Genomic DNA, 22,868 nt, shown 5'->3' with positions numbered 1-22,868 from the left:
CTGGTACACTTCGAGGCCCTCTCACTAGCCTTAGCAGTGTATCAAGCACACATTTGCTGAAGGTGCAGAGAACACTGCCAAAGCAGTTGAGGAGTAGTTGAGCAGTTGTGCTCTAGGGATTCCCGAGGTCTGACTGAGAATATGACGTTAACACATGTGACGGTATCCTTATAATGGCACATTATTGCTGCACTTTGGAAGCGGTACCACAGCTTTCAGTCCATTAATGGTCTGCTGACACTCACCCATTTAATTTTCATGTATCGCAGTAATGAGGAGGTGCTAATTATCCAGAAAAGCAATCGCTGGAACACCTCCGATCCCAACACACCAGCAGGACAGTACACAACATGGCTGAGTGGTTGTGTATGATTCAACAAGAATTCTTGATAGATGGATTTATAACAAAAGAGGGGGAGCTATTCGTTTCTAGACTTTCTACACACTAGGACCAGCTACACCTGCATGAAATGGAGCATACACGGACACACAAAGTGGACCTATCAGTCAAATATTTTTATGGAAGAGAGGATATATTGCCCTGTCTGCATCCTTAGCTTTGCTGCACATGAATGTAACATAGAAGAGATCTTTGGGTTTATAGAGACAGATCTGATAGCAGAGCTGACATACAGAAAATATTAAAGAAGAAAAATACGATTTCTGACACCACACTGCATGTTTTCTCACTGTTTTAAATTAAAATGTCGAGTGCTTCAAAATGAAATTTAGTTGCAACTGTGGCATCTCTAACATTATACGGGTTTATAAAACATATTGACGATGACAATAATAAGCTCACCAGAGGCTCAGTAATGTCTCTCCTAGTAGCTCACTGTGTAGTGAAAGAAAGACACCTAAATGCTATACACCAGACACGACACCCAAGAGTACAGTCACAATCAACACTTTGTAGTTTGATCATGTAGATCCTGTCAGTTTGCACATCACCCCTGTGCAGGCTACTCGCCGTGCACCACGATACATCAAACAAAGTATGCTGCCAGCTGAGCCATTTTGTCCTTTGGTTTTGGCCGTCCACGGCCTCGTCGTCCTGCTCCACGTCCTCCACCACCTCGGCGTGGGCCATTGTGCCTTGGCCGCAGGGCTTGGTGCCTCTCCACCAGCGGTGACAGAGATGGGTCACAGAAAATGCAACCAGTGGCCTCTGTCTGAGCACCAGGCAGTTTAGTTTTCTCCTACACAGAAATGTTGGGTGCATTGTGACATTTGTAAAACCCACAGCAGCATAAAACAATGCGCAATGCGCAGACCCACCAACACTATTCCTTACGTACGCAAAGGCGAAGAGTACGATACACTGTACACTAAAACCCATTATTATCACGGCGCCAGTTTAGTAGGAAGAATCAGAAGGATCACAAGAGATTTAACAGATTGGAATGTGTTTACGTTAACATTTCCGTAAACAGGGTACGCCGAGCACCTGGCTCCTTTGCAGTGGCTTACATCACGGTGATGGTCTTGAATTTGAAAGTTTTTTGTTTTGCTTTTGTCGAATGCTTTCGATGTGTTAAGGCTACCTAATATGTGCTTCGTTTTGATCCCCATGTCCTGCAAACAGACACCGCTCTCTAGCGCAGCTTGTCCTTTCTGCACCTGCGCGCGCATCTCTCTGCTCTATTTTCCTCCTCTCTGGAGCGGAGAGGTGAGGAGGATTTTGCCACACAGACACAGTGATCTCCTTTAACCTTCCCCGTTAACAGCTGCTGCTGTAAAAAGTGGCAGCGGCAGCCGCTTCATATGTCAGGGCATGTGAAGAGTTCTGCTGCGCGCATACCGGTTTCTCGCCGCCCACAGCAACAGTAGTGATGGTACTGGGTGTGTGCGGAGATGAATAGAGGCATTATGAGTCGTCGTAGCGAGTGTACGTATGGAAGTGCTGCAGACCACTATCAACAGGGCGAACCATGCACACAGTGACAGGCAAGCGTAAAATGGAGGATACCACAATATCCCACTGTTAAGAACCCATCGTTTAAAATCCCAGATTTCTAAATTAAAGCTATATAGTATGAAGTATGGTGGAATGATAGTGTTGAATAATACATATTGCTGACAAACCTCACAGTATTGTCCGATTTTGTCGGCAGTAGAAGTCATTGTCGTAACCTCTCCCAAATAAACAGCTCTGCTGCTGTCGTTGATATGATGCCACTGTAACTTGCATCATATGTGCCAGTTTTTTTCTACAGTAGTAACTTTCTGGTAAAGGTTTCTTCCTAGTGTATGGGTAATGCCTTGTAATTCAAAAAACTTCAAACTGTTCAAATTCAAATTAATGTGCAAATTCAAACGTGTTCAAATGACCACATCCCTCTAGCATATTTAACTTGCACAGAATAAGGTCTGGTGTTATGTAGTTTGCCTTGCACACAGGCACATTTTTTTTGTAGGTTTATCTGCACTACACACTTTCGACATAAAACCTAGATTTTTTTTTCAGTTTCGATGGTCAAAGGAAATGGTCTTATCCATGTATTCATCCTAACCTTGTGCAAACTGCCACAACCCCTCTGACTTCAAATTTAGGCTACTTGATACCCAAAGTCTATCTCATGGCGTAAAAAAAGATTAGTGAAAAGTGTATTGCGCCATCTGTATCTGTGCACAAATACATGGTAACAGACACTGATCTTGAATTAACTGAGCCTGATGTGACTTACAGTAAGGACACTGTTGATGCTGCATGTTACTCAGTCATAGTAAGGAAACAGTTCCACTTACGAGCTTGTATTCTACGCTGACCATTTGACTCCCACACTCGTCACACTGTTCATCTTCAACAGATATTTTTCTAGCATCTTCACACAGCTGTATGATAACGTCGCACCTGAAAAAAATGACGACATTGATCGCGGTGAGCGACAATTTTTTTTACAACAAATTAATGGAACCATTTGTGGATTAAAAAATAAACAGAGAGCAGCAAGATTATATATACCACACGGGACACAGTTCTGGCTGTGCTGAGCGACACAGATATTTTATTGCTTAGGTATATGGGGTAAGGCCTGAACTGGCTGTATGACTTAATTGTTACAGATTTAGTGACACTGACTCAGATGTTAATGAGAAAAATTGAGGGACAGTTAACGCTTGGATTGAACACGAATTAGCAGCGGCAGCTGAGGGGCAGTGTAGACACTTTCATCGCTACATCGTTCACAAATGGTGATTAAAGGACTTTCAACAGCGTTTCTACTTAGTCTACTTTATTTCATTGTCCCTGACATAGCGTGACAACGAGTGCTTTGTGATCTGAGAAATGCATCGTGAGAGTTGACACTTTTCTCAGAAGAGCAGCACTTTTCTCAGAAGAGCACTTTTAGGAGGACCTCGGGCGACTTGTAGCCTAGGGATACCGTAGCCACGTGTGGGGTGGTTCAATGCGGCACCTCTTAGGTGGTTATGAGGGGGTAGACCTCCGACAAATAAGGGACACTAGGCTTCTTAGGTCCTGGATGGAAAGCAGCTTCCCTTTGCAGCGACATTGCTCCTGGCTGAGGGCGGTATAGCAGGCATGAGTCAACTGAGAGTCAGAGACCCCAGGTGACTTTGGAATATTAGTGTGCCCTAGTGTTTTCACGTGACCTCATGTTCTCTAGATGACCACTTGGGTAACAGACCTGTACTTTAAAACTGAGGCCATACCTTGTAGGTAAATAAACGATAATAGTAACAATAATAATACAAATAAATAATAAATGATAATTATAATAAGTAATAACTGGTACTTGTGCTTGGCATGTGTGCCGCTGTTGCTATGTACAGTGCTGGACAAAAGTTTACAGAACACGCCCCAGCACATTCCTTCCTCAGAGTCATATGCTAGCAGCGAATGTGACCGTATAGACTTACAGACATGTGCCTAGGTAACACAATGATGCATTTGTAAGTCGTATGGTACCATTCGCTGCTAGTGTGTCACTCTCAAGAAAGAACGCGCCCGAACGTGTTCCGTAAACCTTTGTCTAGCACTGCACAATAGGAGCGATACGAGCCTAGTTCCAAGAGTAAAGAACTGGAAATTGCATGAATGTGGTGCGCGTTTTACAGCGGTGCGTGTTATGAACCAAAGATTTTAAAATTTTTGCTAATTTTAAAGGGTGCATGTTATACAGCGGAAAATACGGTATATCCAGACAAGAAGTAGAACCATTCACTTCACACCAGGGGCACAGTGAGCGGTGGAGGCTTAGGGGGCTAAAGCCCCTCTCCCCATAATGTAGGCCACCTTGTATGTATCGCACAATTTCTTCACGGTGGTTCAAGTTGATTCACTCAAGAAATGTCATCATGTCTGGCTGGTGATCATCGTTTTGCACACACGTCACATTTTGTCTTCACAGTTTCGGTTATTACCTGCAGAATTCTGGGCACTTTCATCCAGCACCGCAATAGCGCAAGTGAAGGAAATTACTTCTTTTGACTGTAGATATATCCAGCCCAAAAATTATGGCCATCGAGACTGCTTTCGACTACTCATAATTCAGACCAATTTATGGCTCCTGAAAAGTTAGTTGGCAGCTCTATTTTCTGACAGCATAGAGCTAGGAACACAGGGTTGACTGATACAGACGCCGTCCGATTTTTTCGAACTGGGCGGGGATCGCGCAAAAGTCCGAATAATCGAGCAGTCCGAAAAAACGATTTCTGCATCGAAATAAACTTTACTAAGCACTAGCAGGCTGGAAAAATTTGTCGATGCTTCCCTAACGCACTTCCAGCTATGCCTGATAACATCAGCTTCTATTTCCCGAAGCAACATTTCGTCACTGTACACTGACAGAGACACTGCCGTCATCAAGTCTGCAAGTCGGCTCCACATAACGCATGTGTGCTTTAGGTGAAGCTCGCCTTACAGCGCTGTCGCGCAACTCGCGGGCGGGCAGCGCGTCCTGCGCCTTCTGAATCAAGCTGTTGGCTAAAAAACGAAGACGCAAATGTGTTACCATAGACTTGTTCTACTCAGAGGAATGAAAAATGAACAGTCCTTGCCTATTTGTTTGCCTCAATATTTTAGTTGGTTAATTTCTTTTGATATGAATTTCGGAGGATACCAACATTTTCCGACACCCAAAGAGAGAAACTGGCTGGTTGGGCAAACAGAGTCCGAAATACCGAGCGACTGGGCTGCATGGCGTCCGAAATTTTGGGCGTTCTTATACATCTACTCTATGGGGTCCGCGGCCGTTCCGCGAATGAGTCTGGATAATCGAGCATGTCCGAAAAATCAGGGTCCAAAAAATCGGTCGGCGACTGTACCCCTGTCAGACAGGCACACTTACGGACTTAATGGTTATGGCCTTAAGTGCACATGGTCATTAACTTCTTGCCAGACAATCAGCCATACTGCCTTTGCAGCAGAACTGAGATGTAAGGGCAATGGAGTTCCTGCAAGGCAATTTACAGAATACTCTCGAAACTGCCAAAGTCCATGAACCACCAAACGCCATGAACAAGAAGTCACATATTTCCTTCAATCCAAAATAAAACATTTTTATGAGACGTAACGTTCTGTCAACTCTTTTCGCGTTCAATGCGTGGAGTTTTTCTGATGCATTCTTGCGCTTTGCTTCTCATTTTATCTCGTCAGTTCGTAGTGGTACCCTTGAACCACTGTGTCCATGTTGTCTGCATCCAAAATTTTGCGTGCACAACAAAGCATCCAAAACAAATGTCATTTGCTGCTGTATTTTTCAAATCGCCTAAGCGCCATCCAAACGTTGTTTCTGAGTACTTATACGTAGTGAGAACAAATGTGATTTCATTACATTGCATACAACATTCACAGATATGTTTATCAGTGTAGACATCATCAGCAAAACACCTTCACGAATAATGTCTTGCAGCCTCCTAGGGTTTTAGGCCGTATTTCAGCTATGTCTTGTTTTAATGCCGTAAACTCTAACCGTATGTGCGCCCGTCTGACAGAGGTATTAGACTCAAGGTTGGAGTAGCCCTTCATGAGACGTCAAATCAGGAATGGGAATAGAAAACTCAGAAAATGTATAATCACCTATTGCACGCAACTTTCCAGCGTGGAGATGAGGCAGGGTCCAGAACCAGAACTCCAGTGGGGCAGCCAGGACAGGCACATACTCCCAGCGCCAGCATGGACTGCGGACATGTGGGGTGAGCACAGGAATTGCATCCAGAGCCTCTACCCATTTCTCTGAAGGGGGGATGGTTGTAGCAATATGGACAGAAAATGTAACTCTGCAAGGAAAAAATAACAAAAATAAAAATAGCTAATAAAACATGGTTCCTCTTACATTTATACTAATCTCATCAACAGCCATCATTGTAAGTGAACGCTTTGCATAATCAAACTTGTAATGAACTCAAAATGCAAGCAGAATCTCCTACAAATGATGTTATGTAGTTGTTTTGTAGCTGCATATTTTATCACTCAGATAATGCCATCAATGCCATCTTCAGTCTAAACTCAGCACTTCTTGATCATGTTACTTGTATATTGACCTTGTACATATGTACAAGTTTGTCTTGCTCATTCTCATCAATGCTGATGGCCGTAGATGGCACATGTGATGAGCAAAAAATGTCCACCTCTGCTCAGGTTCCTGTTAGCTTATAATTTCCAACTATTGGCATGTAAGCATTATAGGGCACTTCTTGGGGAGCAAGCTCCATGTCACCACGTTAAACGATAAGACATTGTGTAGTAGAAAGGCTGTGTACATGCTCACGGCAGAAAAGATCGATGTTGATGATGGAGGCAGTCGGCAACATTGTTGTCTGACATATTCCCAAATTTTTACTGCATTGTATCGGGTCACGAGTTGCAGAAGCAGACAGCACAGGGTAGTGCTCTACATTTTGAAAGTCATATTTACTGAAGCCTGCCAGTCAATTTGCACTCCCACTATGTACCACACAGCAACTGATCACATCACCGCATCGAATGGTTGCAGACATACTTTCCATCAGTGCATCATGAAGTAGCTCGTCTTGTATTCCGAAACACAGTTGAAGTTGTATCAAACTAGCATTTCAGACGATTGGACAGGGTCGAGGCACTGTACAAGGTTTGAAAATGCAACTGACAATCCAACTGCAGTTTAGTGCTTAATGAGGAGGGGCGACTCACTTTGCCTTTTGCCCCTCCATTCCACTGGAGCAGCTCAAAGTCGTCCAGTGGACAACGGATCTCACGGAATGAGCGCACATTCCCTGTTTGTGGAATGGCATGTGTCTCGTTGCACTGGCCACAGTGCAGACGGCTTGGCTTACTAGCTACCAGCTTCAAGTACCTGCGGCACTTCCCACACCTGCAGATAAGAAAGAGTAGGGCATGCTCCAGACATAGATAATGTAACTAGCAACTAGAAAAAAGAAAAAGAAAGAAAGAAAGAATGAATGAAAGATGACATTACATATATATGCAGGCAAGATTAAATATGGAAAAAATCGAAGCTTGCAGCTAAGGTGCATGCAGAAATTCCCGTTATAAAACAGCGCACATCTTGTGCAGTGTCACAACGCACGTTCACGTGTTTCCACGTGTGATTGACATGATTAGCTAAGTCTAGGGTTCCCAGTTTTCTGTAATTATTATTTTTGAGAGCTCCCAAAATGTGGGAAAAATGAATGCAAAACCAAATTACAGTAGTACGAGACTGGGTTGGCTATAACACAATGAGATAACAGAATAAGGGTCGATTCATACGATGCAACTTTTTGCTGCAACTCTGTTCCCGCTACAGTTGCGCGCAACCGAAGTTGCACCAAAAAGGTCCCTTTCATACGGCGAGCAACTCTGAGTGCCGTAGTTGACACTGAGCTTGCCAGATGGTGCGAAAAAACGTCATTGTCATGATTTTCGTCCAATCCCACTGCGACTTCCGCTCGTTACGACTTCAATCCATTGCGCGTTTGATAATTTTGCATAATTTCCACTGGTCAGTGATAATTTCATCGTCTCGCGTACTGCCGCTGCAATAACTGACACATGGAAGTCTTCCCGATTGGTCGCGCTTGCAAGGCGGAGCCGTGTGATTGACAGGTTGCAGCTAGAGTTGCAGGAGAAATCGCTCGTGAAGCGATCGGCTGTGCAACTCCTGCAACTCGAGTTGCGCAACCAGAGCTTCGCGATCACACGGTGCAACTTTGTGGCGCAACTAAAGTTGCATCGTGTGAATCGGTCCTAAGTTTTCTGGCTCACCAATATTCGCCCTACCTCGCAATACCTCGAAAAATATAGTAAATAATCAAAAACCAGAAACCCAATCTATGTGAAATGCATGTATCATCAGAGGAAAAGTTGGGAGAATTCGATCAGCAGAACACAAAAATGCTTCACACTGCAGCAAAGTCTTAGTAATACTTGAACCACACCGTGACCTGAACTCTTGTCTTCTACTAAAGATTCAGACTGCTAGACAAATTGATTCATGTAAACATTGTAAGAAATGTGCGCATGGAAAAACTGTCTAGTCACAGTGCCATAAAAAAAAAACATATCTTAGAGTTTGTATCAATTGTTCTTGCAGAAACTCTAGTGTGTCATAAAACAGAAGAACAATTGATACAAACTCTAAGATATGTTTTTTTTTTATGGCACTGTGACTAGACGGTTTTTCCATGCTCAGCGAGGGTTCTTGCAGTGCGTTCGAAAGGTTCAAAGGCGCATGCGAGGGTTCTTGAGCAGAAACTCTAGTGTGTCATAAAACACATAGCAGGATCTTGGGGATCTCGCATAAAGGTTATTCTAAGATGATTCTAAGAATCTACGATCTACATAAATATTATTCTGAACATCTCATGCAGAAAAGCAGCTACCTGGACAGAGGCTTCCCACTCTCGGAGAGGGGTGTGAAGGTAACTTCAAAAAGGTCATCCATCTGTTGTATGCTGGTGACAAAGTAGCAGAACTTGAGCCTGAAAACCGCTAAGGTATGGCCAAGCACCGCATCAAAGTCTACCTGTCCTTGTGCTATTAATCCGAGCTGCTGTTCAACAGCAGCGCGCATCGTTGGCATGATCAAGTCGGGGTCGATCTGAAACAAGGTGTGGATGCAATGCAGACCACGTAAAAAGAACTGGACACTTGAACTCCTAGGATTGCCAGGATGCTTGAACAGCATGATGGCATCTAAACACAAACAGTAGCTTTGTGGGAAGTGCATTTGCAAGTGCTTAGGCATTATGTTGTACCACTGTTGTTGTATCCCACACTAAGTTATTCCACTTGCAGCACAGACTCACCTTCCTGTAGCCATGCACTAGAACTATCCCAAGATTCGTCGGTATGAGGCGACGTCCGCTGCCTACAGTGACATAATTTCTCTGACAGACATTGTTTATGTGAACTGGAATTGAAGCGTCTGTGCCAATCCCATGCTTGTCCATCAACGAGATCAGCTCAGACTCTGTTAGATAGTCTGGAGGGCTCGTCTTGTGCTCAGCAAGCTTCATCTGTAACACAAGCAACAGGAAAGTGATGAGGGACAAAGCCTCTGGCAGTATTGCAAGTCCAGCAACACTTGCAAAAATTTGCATTTTCTAGCATTTGTCGGGCCACACATATGGTGACAACTTTTGAAGCCCCTCTGGCATTTAAAAATAGGGTTCAAGTTTGAAGTTTTTTTAAGGAATAAGTTTTCGTACAATATGCCTTTGAAATAAAATTTGGATTGCTTGATAATTTAGACTGCTTTTATGGATTCCAGAAGTCCAACATACCAGTTAGCGACTGGGTTACCAGTTAAATGCACACATTAGAAAGCATGATGTGATGTACAGACCTGCTGCAGTGGATAGGCCGTACCACTGGTAATGGGTGGCAGAGCTTCTTCTGCACCAATGCCCTGCCAAGGCATGAAGCGAGAGAAGCCTGGAGCCACTACGCTTTTCCCCGTTAAAGTAAACCCTTCATCACCCACTTGGAACTGTGCCGTCGTTTGCATGTACTTGAGGTCTTCACTCACCTGGAAACAGCAATGGCAGAAATAAAGATAGTGACTGGAGCATGATATATCGGCAGTGTTAATGTCATACTCAAATAAAACCTACCCAAAGTATGAACCGGAGAAAGCCTAATAAAACCAGTCTTACACCAAATACAATTCGTGTAGTTAATGAAAAAGCCAATGTAAAGTAGTGTTGTCTTGGCTTTCCGATTGAATTGCTTTAATTTTGTTGATTCCCGCCACTGCACAGAGACTCTAAGTGGTTGTGCTGCTTCTCAATTGTACTTCTCTCGCGAATCCGTATTTACTGCTAGTTTTACCACACGATTCTCAAATTTTCTATCTTTTTTTTTTTGTCAAATGTTCTCTTTTCTTTTCTCACCTGGCCATTCCCATTGAAAAATCAGGTGTATATATATACAGGGTGTCCCAGCTAAATGCGAACAGATTAAAAAAAAATATTTATATATCACCTTTGCCCTCTCACATTGGAAGTGAAGGAACATGCGTCTATGGAGATGCACAATGAACAAAATAAAGAAAACATTGTGTTCCTTCACAAATTTTTTGCAGACGATCCATCGAATGGATTTTTGTTCTGAAAATGGCTACAGTATCAGGTGACCTACGGGACCAGGTGTTCTCGTTGTGACAAATTCGTACCTTTTATAATTCAAAAGTTAATTATTGAAAGTTGATTAGGAGATTGATTTAGGAGTTTGCTGGTGCCCTCTTATGGAGTGCCCTTCAGCATATGCTATATTGCAACTGACTTCACCTTGAAAAAAGTGACATATATACAAAAAAAAAAAAAAGTTCACATTTAGCTGGGACACCCTGTATATGCAGCGTACATAATGCCTGTATATAAGCAGCGTTTGCTGTATTAAATCGGAAGAACACATTTTCTACACCAGGTACCACTGACCTATTCAACTTACAGTGGCTACAAAATGCCTGGCGATGTAATCGTAAACCTTCCATGAATCTGCGTCCATGTCTGACCGGCTAGCATCTCTAGTAGGAGTTATAGGCGGGTGGTCCCCTGCATCGTGCCCTTTTCTGCATTGAGAAAGGACAAACGCTTTCACACATTTTCGAGCATGAGTTGGCACATATTGCAAAAGCAGGAGGGTGTGATGTGCATGTGATGCATATGGGTGTGATGTGTTTGCACTATGCATGGCATTTGGAGTCATTCAATATGATATGCTAACCCCAAAGAGTTCCTGCTTCCAGTATTATTTAGGTTGAACACAGTTTATTCCTCGATTACTATCACTGACGTTAAACAATTTCTTTGCAGACCACTAGCGTGCACATGTTCATGATCTTGTGAGATGCTTACTACTGTTGGTCTGGTAAGCACAGACCTCAACAACAACAAATACTGGGCAGGTTGGTACATAGCTTGTAAGAAGTGATGAAAAAAAACAAGGAAGACACATAGACATACTCTGTGCATCCTTCTTGTTTTGTTCATCACTTCTCACAAGCACAGACTTGCGTGTACATCAGTGCACAAACACATTTCACCCGTTCATGACCTAAGATATTGAACTGAATTGAATTGAATTCAGATTTAAAACAACAAACAAGAATTTTGGGTTCCCTGACAATCCCCTGACTTTTCCAATCGCATCAAAATTCCCTGACCCTGTTTTCCAGGTTGGCAGACACCCTGCCTCTGAAAAACGTACAGTCACCGACCAATTGCTTGGACTGCTAGGAGTCCAAATCAGTCCAAATGATCCGAGTAGTCAAAATTTTTTGTCAACAGAATAAATTGACTTTTGCCTCAGTCTTTATTCAAAAGTGACATAGAAAATTGTCTGCATGTCCGTCGCTGCAATGAGCACTGGATAACGCATTGGAAAAAAATTCTGCTGGTGTCAGTGGCGGATTCATGGAGGGGGGATCGCCTCCGAAACGTCAGTTTATACATTGTATTGCCTTCTCTCCCCTCCCCCACTATGGGTCTGGATCCGCTCCTGGCTGGTGTAGCGCATCACTGTACGGATGCAACGGTGTGCTGACAGTTGCAACTATCACCATATTGCGAGCAGCAATATCTGCGTTGTGTGAGCCTTCCCTAAGTAACCCAAGAACCTCACAAAAGATTGTGTCACCTGTTAATTGAGCACAAAATTCAATGTATGCTTTCAGCACATTCAGCAAGGGGGGGGGGGGGGATTTGGGGGCATTTGATGGAACCAATAGTTTTGCCCAAAAAATAAGACAGTTGCCAAAAAATCAGTTTGCATACGTATATTAAAGGTTCTATTGTTTGCTCTGAGTCAGTGCATAATGAAAAGCTTCAAAAACCTGCCTTGCATCTCACCCAGTAACAAAAATTAATGAATCTTGAAGCTGTGCGGTATTTTAATAGGACAGTTTTGCACGTCTCCTTACTGTTTCTGTTCTCTAATACTTCCTATAGATTTCAATGTTATCATGCTACTACGATATTACCTTCTTCTTCTTTGCTGGTTGATGCACATGCTAATTTAATATTTGAGTGTTACCATTCATATTCAATTAGTTTTCAACGTCACAGTGAGAATGCTGGCAACTTCTCAGATCACACATATAAAGCATCACTTTAAATAAATCCCATTTAATACATGTGCATGAATCACAATATAAAGAAATCTATGCGCTAACATACTTGGGGTGTGTAGTTCCACGTGACAGCAGGTCTCCCACATCAGAAGACAAGTCTGGAACTCGTTGAAGCAACTTCAAAGTGCCCCTGCCAGAGAAATACAAATTACCTCATATACCTCAAACATAGCACGAACGTGGGTAATGTCCCCTTTATAGTTTGCTGCCAGCAACGATGCTGGAGAACATTTCCGCAACATTGAGACAGCATCCCAGCCACATTCCTTTAACACAAATAAAACATGGAGGAATGTTTGTGTTATGTTGCTGCAACATTGAGACAATGTCACAATCATATTCCGTCAATGCAAATAAAATATGGAGGCAACATTTGTGTTATGCTGCCGCAACATTGAGACAGCGTTACAGTAATATTTTTCCAACACAAATACAATATTGAGTCAACATTTGTGTTATGTTGCTGCAACATTCAGACAGCCTTACAGCCATAGTTTTCCAACAATACGATATTAAGGCAACATTTGTGTTATGCTGCGACAACATTGAGACAGCGTTACAGTAATATTTTTCCAACACAAATACAACATCGAGGCAACTGTTGTCTTATGTTTCTGCAATGTAGAAACAGCGTTACATCCATATTTCTCAAACACAAATACAATGTGGAAGCAACATTTGCATTGTATTTTTGCAACATTTAGTCAACATTACAGCAACGTTTCTGAAAAAAGAAATACAACGTTTCAGGCATCATATTCGTAATGTGTCCAGGTTTTGCGAGGGGGCCTCATCCATTCCTCTCAGTTAATATCCCATGTAGTACAAGTCTGACTTAAAAACATGGTACTTGACAGGAAGGGATGTCAGGAATGTTGTTGGGTATAGTTGACTCGTTATAGATACATGGGTTAATTGCAAGTATGCATCATCGTCACCGTTACAAATGCTTTACGCCCCACTACACCTAATGAAAGTACCCCAACAGTTTGTGTTTCAGTATATGCTCCATCCAGTGGGACGCCCAAGCGGTTTCCCCAGCAGAGTCTACCTCCATAGGTAGCTCTCCTGCTTGATGGCAATACAGGTTTCCCCCAACCCCAGTCAGGCAGGAGGGGCACAGCACTTATGTAGTCACGCATTGAAAAATGTGTACATACGGTGTAGCAATGTTGTTGCAGTGTTGTACACACGTTGCTCGGGTGTTACGAATGAATGTTGCAAATGAAGTTAAAGTCGTGAACATTGGTGATGTTTGGGCAATGTTGCAGTATGATATTGATGAAATGTTGCCCTATCATTGTTCTGTGTTCAACAAATATGGATGCAACACTTTACAATGTTGCACGAACGTTGCATAACTGTTGCGTAAATGTTGTGTTGTGTTAAAGTAGCACAGAAGTCATTTTTAACACCCAGTTTTCTTCCTATAAAACTGTTAAGTAGGCCAGTGAGATGCACCATGCGAAGCAATTTACACCACGAAGTCATAATTATCGTAGAAATTGAATTTAAAATACACCGCAATTAGCGACCGTGCGCAACAGTGGTGAACAGCAGTACCAGCCTGTGATCTGCCTGGAACCTCGCACTGACGCTATAAGGAGAACGCGCGCTGATTGGCCTAGAAAGATGTTGTCTGCTACTCCGCTGTCCTCTGCTACTCGGCTGTTCGGGGTTCTGATAAAGCCTTTCTCCTTGCTCAGTAATGCTTTGGCCGCTCCTTCTATCCCCAATTCTCCTGGAGAACTGGCAAAAGAGGTTTACGGCGGCAAAGGGACAAGGCGCTGACCCCCACTGACCGGAGAACCAGAACGAGTTCTCCTTATACCATCATCGGTGACGTGGCATCATTCCTCCTCATCCTTGTTATAGCTGGAGTGGCGAGTTAAGGGTGAACGCGCGGAGCTATGTTTATGCGAGTTTTTTTCTGGGAAACAAATTGCACACATGAAAACCTTTCACGCTATTCGGTATAATGACACACGCACTTTCATCAGATGTCTTAACCTGAAATTTTTTTGGATGGCTCTCTGTACTCCTTTAAATGCTTGTGCGCTCCAGGCTGGAGCATTCATTCTTTGGACTCAGTTGTGTTCAGAGAGCCATCACTCTTGTGCTTTTGCTACCAAGTAGTTTAATAAACCGTTTGCTGTTTATTCGACGAATCGCAGGCCCATTTCGCTCCGTGACAGTATAACACTTATACCTTGAGCGTGTTTGGCATACCTTTACCTGTGCAACGTGCGGCGTTTAGGCGTGCGGTGTTTATGTGAGTTTTTTTCTGGGAAACAAATTGCACACATCAAAATCTTTCGCGCTATTCGGTATAATGACACACACACTTTCATCAGATGTCCTAATCTGAAATTTTTTTGGATGGCCCTCTGTACTCCTTTAAAGAAATATGGCTGTAATACTGTCATAATGTAGCGAAAACGTTACCCAAATGTTGCCACAGCATTGTGTGTGCATTGAAGAACACTGCTGTAACAGTGTCACAATAGTGTGGAAACATGCTTCTAGTGCTGTCAGAATGCTGCAGAAATGTTTTCCAGCAACGTTGCTACAACTGATTTTCAAAAGGACATTAGCCACGTTTCTGCAACGTTTGAGTAAAACGTTACCACAACATTCCGGCAACAAATTGTGCTACTAGGGAAGGCAACAGGCAATTTTCCATAGCCAGATATTTGCAAGTAATTTCAATTTCATTTTTTGTGAGCATTTGAGATTGATTTGAAACTGAAAGTAATTCCAACTCCATTTACAGCGTCTGTGTGATCAATTGATTTTCTGAGAGTCAATTCAATTTGGAAATTTCATTTTGCACAGCAGTATAGAAAAGGATGAAGCATTTGTGCCCAATTCCATCATGTGCTCTTTCTTATAGAAACAGGCCCATACTTCACACCCCGAAAATTAAGACGAGACAAACTCCCAGAAGCCTTCTTATTTTGCATACCAAGTCAATGCTAGGAATGTACTACCTGAGGTCAAAGCTGTCTGGATAGCTGGTTGTCTCAGTACGAGGATAACTAATATATCCTTGAGTGTACAGGCGTTCTGCAACCTGCATAGCATGATGTGGTCCCATTCCAAGACCAGAACTGGCTGCCCGCATGAGCTCCACTGTATTCAAGGCCAGAGGGCGTGCCTTGGTCTTCTCCTTCTGTACTACGCTAACCACCCTGCACAACACAAGTAACATTATACTATAACGTTGTGACTGCTCGCAGTTCAGTGCAATAGTGTCATACCATGAAAAACGTCAATGCTCTAAAAAAAAATATTGTCTTCGATGAAACAAATGGAAACAAATAAGGATTTAAGTTTCCAAAATTTCTGAAAATGTGGGGCTGTGTGCACTAACAGTGCTTTTCCACAAAGTGGTCATACTAGATATAATGGCTGCAACTACAGTGAATTACTGATTGCAACAGACAAATCACAACAGAAGTATGAAAATTCACAGATACATTGCTGATATTTTCTGGAATATTAAGACTTGACAATACAGTAGTAACCTCCTAGAGTTGGACACCTCCAGAGTGGGACTGCTACAGACAATCACAACATTGTGTGCTGCGTTCAATTGCTCAATTTCGTGCTTTTGTTCCCGGAAGCAAAGATTTTACTGTTTTTGAGTAGGTGTACTTTCAGGTATCTTGAGAAAGACTAGTGACATCTTGTAGCTTTATTTTCGATAGTACCTCAGCAGTTAATGTCGCATCTTGCTCATACCTTGCATCATTGATGCCGTTGATCCTTGTCAAAAACACTTGCGCTACTTCTCTGTCAAACACACGTCCCCTGTCCCATTGTAGGGTGAAGGTACGCTCTCCAAGCTGTACCTGTGCCTGCAGTACCCAGTAGGGCTCAGGCTTGAAAGACTGAATGCGGTCATGGCGATCCACACAGAAGCCCAGAGTAGGTGTTTGGCATGGACCAAAAGAGATCAGAGAGCTGTCCAGGTTACCATACTTGCCCTACAAGAATGTGCATTGCATGGGGCTTAATGATTGACAACTTATCTAATTTTCACGAGACACATGCATCGTAGGTACAGGTGTAAGGGGTGTGGATATTCAATAATGACAAAAACATCACACCATAACTTTAATTAGGGTTTCAAGTGCTTTTCCCTTCAGTACTACCATTCTCCCTGTAGATATGAGACGAATGCTGTAACCAGTCACTGATCATAGTATCGAAAGAGGTTATCTGTCATTAGTATCATAAGCTCCACTGCTGCCTTCTTGATCTCACAAACGGACTGCCACACATTCCCTTAGAGAGCCCATGCCGATTTGCTCACAACTCTGCTCAAGACTTCCTTTGTATTCAAGATCAGGCCACTCCAGTGAATAATGTCTATTGCTGAACAAAATAAGTGATGTGGTCAGATGGTGAAGGCACGGTGTTGGAACGGAACGGGAAACTAGATCTGAACCGCTATTTGTCCCCAAACCGGAACTGAACCACTCTTTGTTTGCCATCTTGAAACCGAACCTGAGCAAATGAAAAGTACTGTTGCAAACCAGTTTGGCAAACGGTCCAGCCGTATCGTTTTCTTTCACAAGGCGCCTGGACAGCGCCGGTATGAAAGGTGTGAAAGACACCCTAGTCAGGGCTAAAACTGACTCAGATGCTGCAAATGTTACAAAATGTAACAAAAAAAAAGTCCCCATGAATGTTGTACACAATGCTTGTAATCCTCTCTGCGTCTTTGTGTTTGGATCATGCCCCAGCTACGAGTGGTGTTTCTAATAATTTGTAGTACAAAACTTATTTTTGTTTCTTTCCTACCTTGATCTGCCTACTGTAGGCCTGAGGCAATAATGGGCACCACAAAAGGTAGGTACTATACTAATCAAAGCTGTACTCATTATTTTACTAGCATTTTCTTAGTACTTCTGCTTGCGTTCAACAGCACACGTGCACACTTGCATTGTCATGAACTCATCATGCATATCTTCAATAAATCTGTGCTTGATGTCAAAATGCTGTTGACTTAATGTGTTCAATGGAAAGCTTGCATCCTGTCCTGTTTCACACACTCCAGCGTAATACCAGAGAATGTTGGCGCAACTTTTTCTGCAGAGCGCTGAACCACTACGAACCTGAATTAACTTGTTTGGACCGTTATTTCTGCACTCCAGAACTGAACCAGAACCGAATACGGAAATTTTTCTGTTAGACACCCTGGTGACTAATGAGCAGTAGTGCTGAGCTACTAGTGATAAAACTGATTTGTTGCACAATGATGCAGATCTACCTAAGATAAAGTTAGCCGCTGCAAAGGCAATGACAGTCCCAGTGACACATGGCTCCCAGCATGACACAATGCCCTCAAAGGAGCAGTAACGGATTCCTCCATAAATTTTTAGTTTTTGTCCAACAGTATTGTGCAACATGACCTGATTATGTCATGCCAGGGGATTGGGTCTCATCTCCAGGAGCACACAGCACCACTCAGGCTGCCTTTTCAAGGTGTTTTTGTAAATATAACTGACAAGACACCACACAGCAAAGATATTGTACATGGTGCTGCTGATAGACTACGTGGTGAATGAAGCATGGTTTCGAGTGATGCTAAACATCACTTTTTAAGGGTATATTCTGGACGTCAAATACAAGGAACATGCGCAAAAGGCAAGAAATATGTGTACAAAAGGAAAAAGTTGCTAGTGAGACACAGCCATTAGTCAATAAAATAATGTGTCGTGGTTGCTGCTGATAGTGATATTTCATCTGTTCACTTGTGAGTGTCATGGGAACAGTGCCCATACAGTAGAACCTGTAGGTGTTATAGTGCACCTGTACATAGTAAGGATATGGACATAGCGAAGTAACACTGCGGCCCCATGTTTTGGAACCCCAGTCATGAACTATTGATATAGTGAAGACATTGATATAGTGAAGCTTTTTAGTGGTCTGACCAACTTCACTATAAAGAGTAATACAACACCCAACTTGTACACAAGAGCAAATAATTATTCGGCATATGCATACCTGGAAGTACTTCGTCTGGAAGCGTGTGAAAGCACATCCAATTCTCAAATCCAATTCCTGGCGTGCATCCACAGATCGGGCTTCGTTCTCGTTTGGGTCTATCAGTCGAGCCATGGCACCCTTTATTTCAACATCAGTGATGGCACTGAATTTTGCTCGGAATATTATCTACAGAAAGTACAATTGCAACAATTCAACTCTGCTCCCTCTATGCCACCTACACAAGTCAAACAAACAGTTTGCAATGCAGAAATATGGGAGGACAAGAGAAGTGACCGGAACAGAAGCAATGGCTGTAGCACACATACTCTTTGTCCAGGTGTAGGGGGCCTCCTGAGAGCACCTTTGACTATGTTGATTACTTCAAAGCAGATATTTTCACCTTCTTTGTCACAATCCAGCCACAGCACAAGGTAATCACAGCCTTGGGCCTAGATCAGAAGCCTGACATCAGGAAATGTAACAGTGCATGCAACTTCACGTCGTAATATTAGTTTTAGAAAGAGAATAACAGTTTGTGGAAAACACAGGAGTATGTGACCTCACACATAGTTATTATACAGAGAACTACTTGTGTACTTACTTCTTTCTCCAGGAAGCGAGGCAGTTGAAGTTTTGGATTGGACTCTTTCTTTTCAGTTGGCGCATTAAATAATTCGGCCTGAAATGGCAGGAAAGCAAGAATTGTTGTGCGCCAAATGAAGACACATATGCACGGGCGTTGCGGAAATTCCTCAATGCCGTCCTCAGTAGCTTTGCCAGTGCTCTGCCTACGAGCAGTGTAAAGGACAGTAGCACACCCCCAGAGCACTACCAAAGTGCTCAGCTGAAGTTTCATTCACCAAGTGATTGTGTTGCTAAGCCTTCACATGTAGTTGATAAAAGACCTGTGTGAACCACATTAGCAGCAAAATAACAAAAGTTACAATGCTCATGTTGTTATATGTGACAGTGACATTGACGCAGTATCTAGAGCTACCTGCGCCCATGGCAACCAATGAGTCTGCGCCCCTGTTCAGGCACATATCGAGGACACAGTTGGTCATGTTTTGTAAATACTTTAATGAAGTCCACATAACTACTACACATGCAAATGGCCCACTAATGTCACATGATAGCCTTTCTGGCTTTTGCTGCTGCAAATTTGTCAAGAATGTCACTGAAATCATTTTTTTTTTGTTTCTTATCCTTCAACACTTAGGACAGCAAGGTCGGAAATCCAGTCCTGGCCCATTGATGCTCTTACGAAAGTATCAGCTTGCTAAGTATAAGCTTGCTAAATGACCGCTCACAGCTGGCAATTGAAACCGCGATCGTAAGCATTATCTGGACCGCAACCCGAAGGTTCAGGAAGACATTCTCATCTCCATAGTGAACAATAAATTCAAGAAGCTCTTCGGGTCTCGATATTTTGTTTTCTGTGCGCCTCGCGAGCAACATTCTGCAGTCCAAAATTTCTTCGTACAGATCGTTGCCGTCAACATCGGAAGTGTAAAATTTGCCGAAATCGCCCCTACACCTTTACACCTGCCCCAGCCCGACACACGGGTTCAGGTCGACCCTCTTGTTGGTCCGCCCGATACGAACTCCTCTTTTCGTCGGGTCGATTTTCTTGCTCAGATATCTCTCTCAAAGTCCCACTGCTGCGATCGGCTTGCTACCTAAACATCCTCAAGTGCTGCTGTCACGTCTCGAGTGGGATCTTCCCTTTTGTTTAGGCTACTTTGGTCTCCGCCGTGACAGTCGCTCACTGAGCTGGTTCGGTTTGCTCACGGTGCCTCGTTCTCGTCAAATACGTCACGCGCCCAGTTTAGCTACCTCGTGGTTAACATGGAAGTTAATGTAATGGAAGCGGTAATGGAAGTTACCGCTTGAGACAAATTGATTCTCCCACCTGCTGCCACTGTGGTGCTCTTGAGGATCTGGAGCACATTCTTCTTCATTGCCCTCACTACGAACCTTCCCGAACCACACTCTCCGAGTCTCTTCGTCAGCTGGACTCTCGCCCTTTCTCCCTACCGAAATTGCTTGGTCCCTGGCCCAATCCAGCCCAGCAACGCTCTGCGCTCAAATCTCTTCTGACATTTCTGGACACCATCGGACTTCGATCGTTATTGTAAAGGGGCTCGTTATTTTATTCCCCCCATTCCACCAAGCACTGGGGTAGAGTATCGCCTGTTGCGATGAAACTCCCCACTCTCCAAGGCCGAAAATAAAGTTGTTGTTGTTGTATGTCCTCGGGGATGCGTTTTCGTGTGGTCCGCACTACGTTTCACACTACAACCTCTCTAATGGCGGGTGCTTTAGATCATTTATGAATGTGCCAGGTTGAGTGCCCGACCTGGCACATTCACACCCGACCACATAATGGCGCCCCTGTTCACCTGGCGCCCATGGCACCTGTCCACACCTGCCACACCCTAGATACGCCACTGCATTGACGTATCCAACATTTACCTCCGGGACATGTTGAGTTACAGATAAGCAAGACGTGACTGTCCCTTTTTTTGTCCTCATGCGAGCATACCACTAGCATGAATAGGGTTTCATATCATAGTTTCTGGGCCTCGTTTCTTGTACGACAATTTTAAATGGATTCATTGCGGCACATCGTCTGGTATGTGTTTTATAAAGGTATCTATCCTTGCATGCATGCCACACGGCTTCGCTCAGTCAGACTGAGCAAAAGACATTTGGGGTGGTGAGAAATTCAAGTCGATGAATGTCGATGAATCATCATCCCGTGTTTTTAAGTCCTGTTTTCATCATGTTAGAACACTTGGGAAACTTAGATTTTTTGAGGAATTAAGCTTACTGTAGGCAGCCTGTAGAACTTATGTTCGAAATAACCACTAATAGGGTCATAGCCACTCTTTCATTGTTACTGAACTTCATTATGTATGAATTCTTGTTGTTTCAAACAGGTTCTGTCTCTACCTCATAAGCTGTGCGTACAAGGACCTGCATGTCGACCGAGAGCCTCAGTCGACTAGACGTGCAGGTTGACAGGTGACGGCTTGCATGATAATTGATTGAGGCACACGGGAGTGTTGAAGAATTCAGTTAAAGTATTTGACCAAAGTGTCACCTGCTGGCTGAATTGACTCCTCCGGTTTACATGGTCGAGCAGAAGACAGCTGTCGTCTAAACTACCTCATACTAGCCACTTGCTTCCCCTGTGTCAATCTCCCTTTTAAGGTGATACATGTTGGTTTACATGCAGACGAGAGATTGACTTCTGTCGCCCAGTTGACTTTTACACTCCTTATGAGAACGAGCCTACAGTGTTTCGCTGTACTCAGTGTGGAAGTTAGAAGTCCCGTTGGGCGCTACATTATAGTGTCACTGTTGACTCCTTACTGTGGTGGGGCTCATTAAGTTGTACGTGTGGCTGCATTCTATCTTGTGTACACTCTTTAGCTGTTGTTAGTTATTAAGCTTTACAAGAGATATATGTGTATCTGTATATGCGCATGCTAACTTCGTCTCTCACTGCAGTTTCGAATATGTACATACATTTGTTCAGTAATGCGAATGAGAATGTAGTACATGGTTTATCCATATCTATACCATAAAGTCTACATTTCTGTACATATCCGACGACCCTTTTCTCTATGCACACTGCTCTTCATTCAGTGTATACGTTTTATATTCTCCTTGATACTTTTAACAGAAAATAATAATGTACGAGACTTCAAGAAGAAATGTATGTCGACAAACAAGGCACACAAACTTGCGTGTTGTACCACAACACAGGGGCTCACACTTACCGGGTCTACCTTGTCCCAGCTATTATACTTGCCGATGAAATCTGTTGTCATTACATGACCACACACAGATGTCATTTTAAAGCGGGCCGGTTCGTTTTGAAACCTCCCCATGTATTCGTGCACGGAACAAGCATTACTTAGGCCTTTCCTACTTTTCATGTTCCCATTAGAAAGAATGTGCGCCAGAGACTGCGCCAGCGAGGGCTTCTCTGCCACCATCAAAACAGTCTTCATGTTTTCAGACACTTAGTACTTCAGCGGTTACGAAGAAAGCATTACCAAACATTAATAAACACAGACACAAACACACGTTTACCGGCGACGGCACAATGGTGCTGCCTGTGTTTCGGTTTTCAACTGGGCTGTATGACGTATGACTGCATATACGCATATACTAACGTTACCTTGAATGTACTTCGCTCTAGATTGGTTATAATTTTTGTACTATAGCAAATTTTGTTATGTATTAATGTTTAATGTGCATGGAGCATAAAATCATTCGAAA

General features: G+C 43.2%; 1 protein-coding gene across 1 annotated transcript; it reads right to left on the bottom strand.

Annotated features, from left to right (window-relative positions):
• Positions 1-495: 495 nt before the first annotated feature.
• On the bottom strand, positions 496-22,726 carry LOC135385870 (DNA topoisomerase 3-beta-1-like). Its single transcript, XM_064615444.1, has 15 exons — positions 22,364-22,726; positions 19,177-19,254; positions 18,902-19,024; positions 18,594-18,761; positions 16,323-16,567; positions 15,569-15,769; positions 12,625-12,708; positions 10,898-11,018; positions 9,792-9,974; positions 9,253-9,462; positions 8,827-9,044; positions 7,136-7,316; positions 6,044-6,243; positions 2,749-2,854; positions 496-1,199 (listed from the first exon to the last, which is right to left on the bottom strand). Exons 1-15 carry the CDS (start codon positions 22,595-22,597, stop codon positions 987-989), a joined length of 2,565 nt encoding a protein of 854 aa, XP_064471514.1. The 5' UTR covers positions 22,598-22,726; the 3' UTR covers positions 496-986.
• Between the last annotated feature and the right edge of the window lie 142 nt (positions 22,727-22,868).

Source organism: Ornithodoros turicata, chromosome 2 (assembly GCF_037126465.1).
Source record: "Ornithodoros turicata isolate Travis chromosome 2, ASM3712646v1, whole genome shotgun sequence".
Taxonomy (NCBI): domain Eukaryota; kingdom Metazoa; phylum Arthropoda; class Arachnida; order Ixodida; family Argasidae; genus Ornithodoros; species Ornithodoros turicata.
Note: the sequence above shows the minus strand (reverse complement) of the source record. Positions and strands in the feature narration are given on the sequence as shown.

What these genes read in the sequence shown, in the direction of transcription:
- LOC135385870 (XM_064615444.1), bottom strand. Translation starts at nt 22,597, where the DNA reads ATGAAGACTGTTTTGATGGTGGCAGAGAAGCCCTCGCTGGCGCAGTCT. An exon ending in TAGTGCATGGCTACAGGAAG is followed by an intron (nt 9,045 to 9,252) that starts GTGAGTCTGTGC and finishes ACCTTGTTTCAG; the next exon opens with ATCGACCCCGACTTGATCAT. An exon ending in TGGAAAGTTGCGTGCAATAG is followed by an intron (nt 2,855 to 6,043) that starts GTGATTATACAT and finishes CATTTTTTTCAG; the next exon opens with GTGCGACGTTATCATACAGC.